The 10,267-nt window shown below is 39.6% G+C and overlaps 1 protein-coding gene across 1 annotated transcript; it reads right to left on the reverse strand.

The window, feature by feature from the left end:
* Positions 1-700: 700 nt before the first annotated feature.
* Positions 701-9,136, reverse strand: LOC131444069 (zinc finger protein 665-like). The gene is made up of 8 exons (XM_058614197.1): positions 8,773-9,136; positions 7,148-7,396; positions 5,730-6,565; positions 4,881-4,962; positions 4,259-4,318; positions 3,807-3,950; positions 2,653-3,036; positions 701-2,400 (listed from the first exon to the last, which is right to left on the reverse strand). The coding sequence occupies exons 1-8, from the start codon at positions 8,984-8,986 to the stop codon at positions 1,337-1,339; spliced, it is 3,033 nt and encodes a 1,010-aa protein (XP_058470180.1). The 5' UTR covers positions 8,987-9,136; the 3' UTR covers positions 701-1,336.
* Positions 9,137-10,267: the final 1,131 nt, after the last annotated feature.

The raw sequence follows: 10,267 nt of genomic DNA on the forward strand, positions 1-10,267 counted from the left end.
AACTCCAATTCCTCATCAATGTCTCTCAGCTTTCTAATCATCACTCCTCTCTCTCTCTGATATTGCTGACATTGTGTAATAACATGATGAATGGATTCGTCCTGCCCACAGTGATCACATCTGTCTGTATTGTGTTTATTAATGTGTTGTTTAATCCCGTATGGCCAAATCTGATCCTCGATATTATATTTTCCTCTTTCCTGCTTCTTTCCGTGCACCAAGCCACTCCCACTTTTCTTTGGATACTGTTAAACCATCTTCCTTTCCTCTCCTCCTCCCATTGTTTTTGCCATCTCTCCTTTAGTTTTTGTTTAATTATGCTGTTTATTTCTGTTTTGCTTAATTTTATTGCTAGATCTATATTATGTGCTGTTGCTGCTTTTGCCACCGTGTCTGCTATTTTGTTGCATTTAACCCCTGTAATGTGTGCTGGTATCCATAAACATATTACTGTGAGTCCCATCTGAATTCTATATAATGTTTGTTGTATTTCTATAATGAGGTCTTGTCTGCTTTCAGAATGGCTGGATTGTAAACTTATGAGTGATGAACTTGAGTCGGAACAGATGATTGTTTTCAGTGGTTGTATTTCTGCTAATAGAATAGCAGTGACAAGTGACAACAATAATCCATGAATTAAATAAATGGGTGGTGTATAACAATGGCACACAATACTTGTGACAATTTATTTACAAAAAAATACAAACTCAAAACTTTTATTTCCAGGACTTTGAAGACGACAATAAATGTGTTTAAACACAATCATATAAGAAAAGATAAAATAAAAAAGGACTAAATGAGTAGTGAACTAAAACAATTGATTCAAGAATAAAATCAGAGACAGATTCAATAAGTTTAAACTCACTGTCAAGATAATGAAATTCATTTTACTCATGTCTTTAAAATACTAACGGCTTCCATGAAGTTTATACAAGTGACTACAATGCACTCAACATCTACTTTGATCCAAGTTTACGTTTCGAATTTGCAGTTTGAAAGTGAGTCGAACCTATGGTGAACTTTCAAATAAATGAGGCTCATAAACATTCTGAGACCATCCACGTCAGTAGAGCTGCAACTAACGATTATTTTCATCATCGATTAGTTGTTTCAGCTCTACACGTCAGTGGTATATGGTTTCTTCTCACCTGTGTGAGTTCTCATGTGGTTCATCAAGTAACTTTTAAATGGAAAACATTCCTTACAAATGTGGCAAACATGGGACTTCACACCTGTGTGAATTATTTTGTGCTTTCTCAAATCTGAACTTCATCCAAAACACTTTCTGCATGTTACACAAGAATATGGCATTTCCCGTGAGTTGTCACATGGTCCGTCAAATCTGAACTATATAGAAAACACAAGAAAGAGGCCTCTCCCTTGAGTGAGTTCTCATGTGGTTCGTCAAGGTAGATTTGAGTGCAAAACATTTCTTACAAATGTGGCACACATGGGGCTTCTCACCGGTGTGATTTATTTTGTGCTTTTTCAAGCCTGAACTTTTCCCAAAACACTTACCACATGTTTCACAAGAAAACGGCCTCTCACTTGTGTGAGTTGTCACATGGTTTGTCAAGGTAGATTTCAGTGTAAAACATTTCTTACAAATGTTGCAAACATAAGGCTTCTCACCTGTGTGAGTTCTCATGTGGTCTATTAAGTTACATTTCAGTGTAAAACATTTCTTACAAATGTGGCAAACATGGGGTTTCTCACCTGTGTGAGTTCTTATGTGGTTTGTCAAGGTAGAGTGCTGTGTAAAACATTTCTTACAAATGTGGCAAACATAGGGTTTCTCACCTGTGTGAGTTCTTTCATGCTCTTTCAATTCTGAACTTCGCCCAAAACAGTTTCCACATGTTTCACAAGAATATGGCTTATCACCGTTGTGAGTTCTTAAGTGGTTCATCAAGTTACATTTCTGTGTAAAACATTTCTTACAGATCTGGCAAACATAGGGCTTCTCACCTGTGTGAGTTCTCACATGGTTCATCAAGTTACCTTTCTGGGTGAAACATTTCTTACAAATGTGGCAAACATAGGGTTTCTCACCTGTGTGAGTTCTTATGTGGATCGTCAAATTGCTTTTAGACTCAAAATATTTCTTACAAATATTGCACACATGGGTTTTTTCACCTGTAACATTTCTCATGTGAACTCTCTGATCTTGACTCTCAGCTACAGCAGAGAGTAGCTGGTGGTCAGTGTCTGGTTCTGGTTCCATGTGATCACTTTCGTTATTATCAGGAGTCAACATAAAGGTATCAGCCTCCTCTTCCTCTTTAATCTGTAGAGACTCTGGTTTCTCTTGGTCCAGACTGGAGTTCCTCTCCTGGTTATAGAGCTGCTGCTCAGTGAGAACCTCCTCCTCCTCCTTTTTAACATTCCGCTGTGGAAGCTCTGGAGACAAAAAGAGACACAAGAACAGGTTATGACTGTCAAAACAGCTTAATGATTAAACTTAAGTAAATTTTCCTACAGGACATTTCAGATTTTTCTGAAACTAAAGTTTTTCAAAAATTCCTGGAGTCAGTTTGTTAAATCCAGGTTTGAACAAGTATAAATGTCAGGTTTAAAAATCAAGCTCAGACTGTTGTGTCTGGAGTCCAATATGAGTCACATATTTATTAAGAACACTGAGATTTCACAGACCTATCCGCTGTAACTTTACTACAGGTTTCCAAAGGATCTTCATCATTCTGCGCTGACGATCCTTCTCTTCTTTGGACTCAACAATGGTAATTTCTACATGTTTGTTTCCTGTCTGTTCTTGACTCTCAGCTACAGCAGAGATGAGCTGGTGGTCAGTGTCTGGTTTCATGTGATCACTTTCTTCATTATCAGGAGTCAACATAAAGGTATCAGCCTCCTGCTTCAGTTCAAGCTGCTCCTGCACCTGACTGGTGCAGATTTCCTCCTCTTCCTCTTTAATCTGTAGAGACTCCAGACTGGAGTTCCTCTCCTGGTTACAGAGCTGCTGCTCAGTGAGAACCTCCTCCTCCTCCTCCTCCTTAAGAACATCTTTCGGTGGAAGCTCTGGAGACACAAAGGAATAATTTAGGACATTAATAAGAAATGTAAAAAGTGAAGACAGCTAGGTCTGGGTACCGAACTTCAGTTCTTTTATGGTACCGACTGAAATGCTACGATAGTACCCGTATCGACATAAGCCTTGTTTTACGGTCCCAAGGTCAAGGTTCAACTTTATTGTCCCTGTGGGGAAATCTAGTGCATCAGCTGGTTAAATGGATCACTATTATGTTAATCTTGTCCTCACAGGAGCCTCTGACCCTGATGTAAGGAGCAGCACAGCTTGGCTAAACCTGTCCTTCAAGAGTGGATGAAGAATTGAATTAGTTGTTTGCCTCGAGTGTAAAAATGCCAAAGCTGAAAAATAAAAACTCAAGATTTTCACTTTAATGTGTAATTTTCTTTTTTAGAACTGATTAGAATTGATCATAAAACTGGTATCGTTCAGGAACCGGTATCAAACATTTTTGATTGATACCCAGCACCATTATTTTAATCCTGACTCAAATGAATGGGTCAGGTAAGTACAGTCCCTTCTTGTTTTCTTGTAAATAACTAATATTTTATAACTTATTATGTTCTACTCCTGACACGACATGGTTAAAAAAAAAAAAGTGCTGTAAAAAGCGGAAGTTTATTTTGAAAACTCGCCGGATCCGTCGAGTGAAAAGTTAAACTTCTCAACAAAACGAAGTTTAAATGACACAAAACACAGATGGTGACAAAGGGAGAGGAACATAACGAGACGCAACCATAATCATTGTGCTTGTACACACCGATCCGCTGTAACTTGACTTTAGGTTTCCAAACGACCTCCAACAGTTTGTGCTGACGATTCATCTCTTTCTCGTACTCGACGACGATTCTTTCTACGTGTGTGAATATGTCTTCAGCAGCAGCAGTTACTCGTCTGTGGATTCAATCTCTCAAATATGGAAGCGAAGACATCGCTGCTTCGCCAACTGGAATATTTGACCTGCGACACCGTCTTTCCGCTTTCACTGTCCACACGGAGCTAACGCTGCTAACTAGGGCTTTGTTCACCAATTTGTTCTGCGCATGTTCTAAGTGACGCTACTTCCTGTTTACAGCTAATGTATTACGCCGGTTTGAAAAGGCATAAAAAAACCAGCATATATTTCAATAAAATTAACTACTACCATGAAATTATAATCTCGCATTTTACGATTTATGAGAATAACGACGGTTAGCCTGTTTTTGTACTTACCGAACAGTTCTGAAAGTTGCGCAAATGCCAAGTGACACAACTTCCTGTTTCGCTCGTTAACTGTGGAATAAATACAAACACAAAAATAGCTTAAAAACGTGTATTTTATTTTTTACTAGAATCACGGCTGTGAATCCATTTTAATCCAGTTGAGCAGAAATATTAACACATGCCAATGACCATGACATTTATCTTCAAAAACAGTGGAGTAAAGAGTGAACACTATTACATTTTACACAGTAATCCACTAATTCATTTAACAAACTTTAATTTCATTAATGGATGCTGAAAGGGGCGTCTCTAAAATATTGGCAAAATATTTTTTGATTGATTTGATATCGATGTGATGTTGTGTGGCGATATGTGGTAACTTAAGGCAAGTAGACGTACAGACTTGTAATAATGGATGTGTTGAGTTGAGGATGTACTTTCTTTGTAGTGGAGAGGCAACCTAAACTGTGTCGTGCCGAGGCCAGTAGAGCTGGTGGAAATAAGCCACAAGTATTTGCTCTGAGGTTAAGTGAAAACTCTGAGTTGGTTAACCCTGAGATGAGGGTTTCACAAAGCCAGTTCAGCTTAACTCCGAGTCAGTTACCCTGGCAACATACTCCATGAAGCTAACCTGCTTGCTGGCAGGTTTTTCGACAACAAACCCTGAGTTTCTGTGTCTCCTTCTGCTGAGCCTGAAGCAGCTGTCTGACACTCTGTCGATATCATACATGACACGTGACATGAGAGCACGTTCACCTGCCAAATTAAGGAAATTTACCTCTTCCAAAACATCGAAATCCCAATTTGATGTTACTTCCAGTGTGCGAACTACACCGCAGCCAATATTTTAGAGATGCCCCCAAAATCTCACAAATCATGTTTCCAGGGGAGCTCATGTCTCATTAAGGAAGGCTGAGACCCCCCTGGCTCCCCCGTAGTTCGCACCATGGTTACTTCATTAGCCTGCCCAATGTGGACAACACTGAGACTGTTTTACTAAACATCACTGTAGACACTATCTGGTACTGTAGACATCATGTGTCAGGTTCTGAAATGTTCATTTTCAGGTTCTGAAATGCCCTGCACACACTGGCCAACTTTGACACCGTTTGGATTAAAAATGTGAGAAATATCAGGAGAAACTCTACGGGATAGGTGTGTGTGTGTGTGTGTGTGTGTGTGTGTGTGTGTGTGTGTGTGTGTGTGTATATGTGTATATGTGTATATATATATATATATATATATATTTAATGAGCCGCTTATTATACTGTGTCAATTTAATTGCCATTAATGATGAAAAGGACTCATGGCTTTTCATCATTAATGGTATGGACCTTCTCTGTGGAAAATGCAATAATACATTTATATGATCGTATTTGGTCAAGCAGTTTAGCGAAAAACACAACAAATTATGACCCGATTCTTAAAATACCAAACATTTCCTGCTCCTGTGCAAAAGCTGCTGCTGAAGAACTTATGGATTTTCCTCCGTGTGAGTTTTCATGTGAATCTTGAATTCACGGCGCTGCTCAAAATGTTGCCCGCACGTGTTGCAAGAAAACTTTTCTTCATCCTTGTGAATTCTCATGTGTGTTTTCATTGTAGAAATTTGACTGAACGTTTTCTCACACTTGTAGCAAGAGAACGGCCTCTCACCGGTGTGAGTTCTCATGTGATTACTCAAGTGCACAAGCTGAAAGAAGCGCTTCCCGCACGTTTTACAAAAATGTGGCCTCTCGCCCGTGTGTCTTTTCATGTGAGATTTCATCCCCGGGAATTGGCAAAATGTTTTCCCGCAGGTTTTGCAGGCGTATGGCTTCTCACCTGTGTGGGTTCTCATGTGCAGTGACAAGTGATAGGGTCTTTTAAAACCCTTGTCACATATTTCGCAGGAAAACGGCCTCTCTCCTGTGTGAACTCTCATATGTACCTTTACCTGATAACGTGTTGAAAATAAAATTCCACAAGTGTCGCATTTTAAAGACTTCTTGTATATACGAGTTTTAGTCTTAGTCTTTGTTTTTTTGTTTTCGAGAGTATTCTTTTTGTCTCGTCTCTTTTTTGGTTTTGAGTCCTTAAGTTTGCGTCTGTGAGAGACTGGTTCTGGTTGCGGTTCCATGTGATCACTCTTCTCATTATCAGGAGTCAACATAAAGGCATCAGCCTCCTGTTTCTGTAAAAGGGGCTCCTGCTTCTGACTGGTGCACATTTCCTCAGGGTCCTCTTTAATCTGTAGAGACTCTGGTTCCTCTTGGTCCAGACTGGGGTTCCTGTCCTGGTCAGTGAGAACCTCCTTCTCATGCTGCTGTGGAAGCTCTGCAGACACAAAGAGATACAAGGAATAGTTTACATGTGGGACAATAAAACAATAATGAACTATGGCTAAAGTTCAGCCACGAAATGCAATTTTCAGAACTCAAATTCTGGACTCGCATAACGTCACGTCAAAGAAAAAGTTAAAAATTGTCTTTAAAAACACCTACAAAACAACAATTTAGCACTAAATTCAACAGTCATGGTGTTTCAGGGTTTTTGATATTCACAGAATAATTGTCCCAGTTTAAGAAATGTATTTTATCAATAATAATAATAATAATAATAAAAATATCAAATATACAGTTCTACACTCTCTGGCTTAAACACCACTAAGAGTGAAAAGGCCGATTCAGACTTCAGAAATCACACGTAAGATGCCGCCCAATTGCGTTGTTCAACCCAGAACTCATCAGACTATACATTATCAGTATATTATTATTTAAATTTTATAAAAACGCCAAAATGACATCATGACAGTGTTGAAGAGGAGGAAATGAATAGCCTTAACTCACATCTGCTGCTACATTAAATTGATAATTTTTAAGAAAATCTATTCAGTATTCATACTCTGGTTTTACATACCCGTCTTGCTTCTTGTCTGGTCTTGACTCTCAGCTACAGGAGAGAGGAGCTGGAGGTCACCGTCTGGTTCTGGTTCCACGTGACCATTTTCAGGAGTCAAACCTATGGGATCAGCCTTCTGCTCTTGACTGGTGCACATTTCCACCTGGTCCTCTTTAGTCTGTAGAGATTCTGGTTCCTCCAGACTGGAGTTCCTCTCCTGGTCAGCGAGAACCTCCTCCTTCTCATGAACATACTGCTGCCGAAGCTCTAGAGGCACAGGTAGTAAGTTAGAGCTGGGTTAATAGCAAAGATATTAACTGTACACTTGGAACGATAAAAAAAGTTATTCCAGTCAAGTCCAGATTTGACCAGAATAGAGCTCCAGTAGCAGGATTTTAAAGACTTTTTAACTGATCTACATTTTGGCATTGTTTGATTGGATTCTTGTGTCTGACGTCGCACTCATGACTCTTCCAGTGACGACACTCTCTGACCAATCAGTGGCCGGCAGTCTGACAACGTCACATTTTGGTATGGGCTCAGCTCAGAGCAGGTACTAAAAAAAAACTCCACCAGGTACCAGGTTCTATCACTGATGGAAGAAGAAAAAACCCCAGTGCCGAGTCGAGTCGTGCCGGAACTGTGTAGAGGAAAGTGCCATATGAGACAGACAATTTTGCTGGCTGTTTTCATCATAAAAGTGAAGATGGTGGACAGTCTTTAACTGGTAGACTCCAGAGTTGAATGTTTGTCACAATGCCAGATTGCATCCATTTGTTTCCCTCCAGACTCTTGTAAACTTCCGGTGACTCTCTGGATTAAGGAGAAGGTAAATTAATCTGGAAGTTCCTTAGACGACCATTTACCTTCACAGAAAGCATGAAAACTAAGAATCTTTCCGACAAGTAAAGAATTTTGAAGTCAATAAATGCATTTAAATATCCTTGCCTCATTTTTAAACGCACATGATTGAGCCAGGCACTACCCAACTGTGTCCCAACACCACAGCAACACAGTGAAAACAAGAATTTGAAACACCAAGTCATAAAAGAACTGGGATTAAGTCACATACAAAGTCTAAGAAACTTAAATGTCCAGTTAAAGTGCCGTCTAACAGTGAGAAATACAGCAAGCACATTCTAAAGTCATTGTGTTGCATTTGCAAGACGTACTCTCAGAGCCGGCCCAAGGCATACGGGAACTGCTTGGGGACCCCTGGTAAAAACATCTTAACATATTAAAGAAATCAAACACATTTAGACATCTAAATAATGTCAAGTTTAATTTAATTGGCTTTATTTTGTATGTTTTCTAAAAGACAAAAATTCCACATCTGTTCTACTTAGGTGAAAAACACAGAGTACCATTTGAATTTGAAAGTAGGCCCCTTTTGTGATTTAACAAAAATAATGGTGTAAATAACACAACTGTAATATTTATAGTGTTACATTTGTGTAAATAGTAGTCAAACACCAGCTACTCTGAGGTGGTGCTCCAAAATCAAATACAGATTAGGGCCACATAAAGGCTTGGTCCGGCCCTTCTTCAATGTTATTTGAATGGCGAAAAGACTGTGAAATAAGTCAAATGAGTCCCGTTCACTTGTTAGTGTTTAAAATTAAGGGAATTGTGGTTGTACACACCTATCCGCTGTAACTTGAGTTGAGGTTTCCAGGCGATCTCCAGCAGCTTTCGCTGACGATCCACCTCGTCCTCGTACTCCACGACGGTTCTTTCAAACGCGCGGAATATTTCTTCGGCAGCAGCAGACAGTCGCTCGCAGATTAACTCGCTCAGAAACTGAAGCGAGGACATCGCTGCTTCGCTGACGAGGGGCGAAATATTTACCTTTGACATCACGAACTGTCTTCTCTAGAACCTTCCGTCCACAGTTAGCTAGAGGCTAACGCTGCTAACACTTCCGCCGTTTACTTCCTCGGCTGTTTAACGGCATCCCGCTTCCACTCGGAGCTCGAGCGCCTCCAAATGTTGAATCACGTTCTTGTACGTGGCGGTTATGTTTTGAAATCGTCATTCTCAACTGCGATTGGTCAATTCCTTTCTTCTAGTTTTCGTTCGAGGGTGAATTGCCGCCATTTTAGAGCACTATCGCCACCCACTGTTGAATTATAAATCCATGAGAAGTGTTGCTTGGATGCAGAAGAGGCCTGCATCTTTCTAAAACATTTAGGCTTTAATCTCAAAATTTGACTTTTTCCCCTCAGAATTCTGTCTTTAATCTCCCAGAATTCTATCTTTAATCTCAGAATTTTGTCTTTTGATCTCAGAATTCTGGCTTTTTACTTAAAGGGGACATATCATGCAAAATCAACTTTTTAATCATTTTAATACTTATATTTGGCCCTACCAGTCGCCAAAGTGTGGAAAAAGAATTCTCAGTCATGTCTTATGGTATTTTGACCAAAGCATGTCACAGATATGTTCATTAGGACACCAGGGAACTATTTTAACTTGGAGAAATAGGGCATAATATGTCCCCTTTAAAGGTCCCCTTTTCTGAACCCCTTCGTTACAATTGTGTACTTTTACTCCACTACATTTCTTCTAACTGTCTTTGCTACGCATTACTACCACCTAATAATCATCTCATTCCCACGCATTAAACAAGGTGGCCACGGAATAGGATCTCGTTCCCATGCGCTATTAATTTGTGGCCACAGAATTTTTTTTTTCCACCCATGTCACCAGACGGGCTCCGTAGCTTTTAACATTTTATATCAGAAAATTATTTTTTGATACATAAGTACACTAAAAGTCATAGATTTTAAGACTTTTACTTTAAAAAAGTGACTTCAACTTCTACCAAAGTAATTTTCTGAGAACATACTAGTATCACTTTAAAGGTACTTTATACAAGATTGGTTTCCACAGATTGAGAACCGTGGCTGTGGTGTGCTTTTTCCTAAAGCGTCACATGGTTCGTGGTGTTTTTAATCGCCGTGTGACTCTCACCTGCGAGGTGTTAAATGTCTTGTAAAATGTGATGTAGGGTTAACACAGCTGCTTTGGACACGTGAGTTTCCATGTGCAATTTTTTACACATGTCACAAAAGTAAGTAAGTAATTTCCAAAGGCTGCTCTTCAGGTGGATCTCCTCCCACAGGTGCAGCAGGAGTA

This window comes from Solea solea, chromosome 17 (assembly GCF_958295425.1).
Source record: "Solea solea chromosome 17, fSolSol10.1, whole genome shotgun sequence".
Taxonomy (NCBI): domain Eukaryota; kingdom Metazoa; phylum Chordata; class Actinopteri; order Pleuronectiformes; family Soleidae; genus Solea; species Solea solea.

What these genes read in the sequence shown, in the direction of transcription:
- LOC131444069 (XM_058614197.1), bottom strand. Translation starts at nt 8,986, where the DNA reads ATGTCAAAGGTAAATATTTCGCCCCTCGTCAGCGAAGCAGCGATGTCC. An exon ending in ACTCAAGTTACAGCGGATAG is followed by an intron (nt 7,397 to 8,772) that starts GTGTGTACAACC and finishes CTGTGCCTCTAG; the next exon opens with AGCTTCGGCAGCAGTATGTT. An exon ending in AAAAACCTGCCAGCAAGCAG is followed by an intron (nt 4,319 to 4,880) that starts GTTAGCTTCATG and finishes TTTATTCCACAG; the next exon opens with TTAACGAGCGAAACAGGAAG.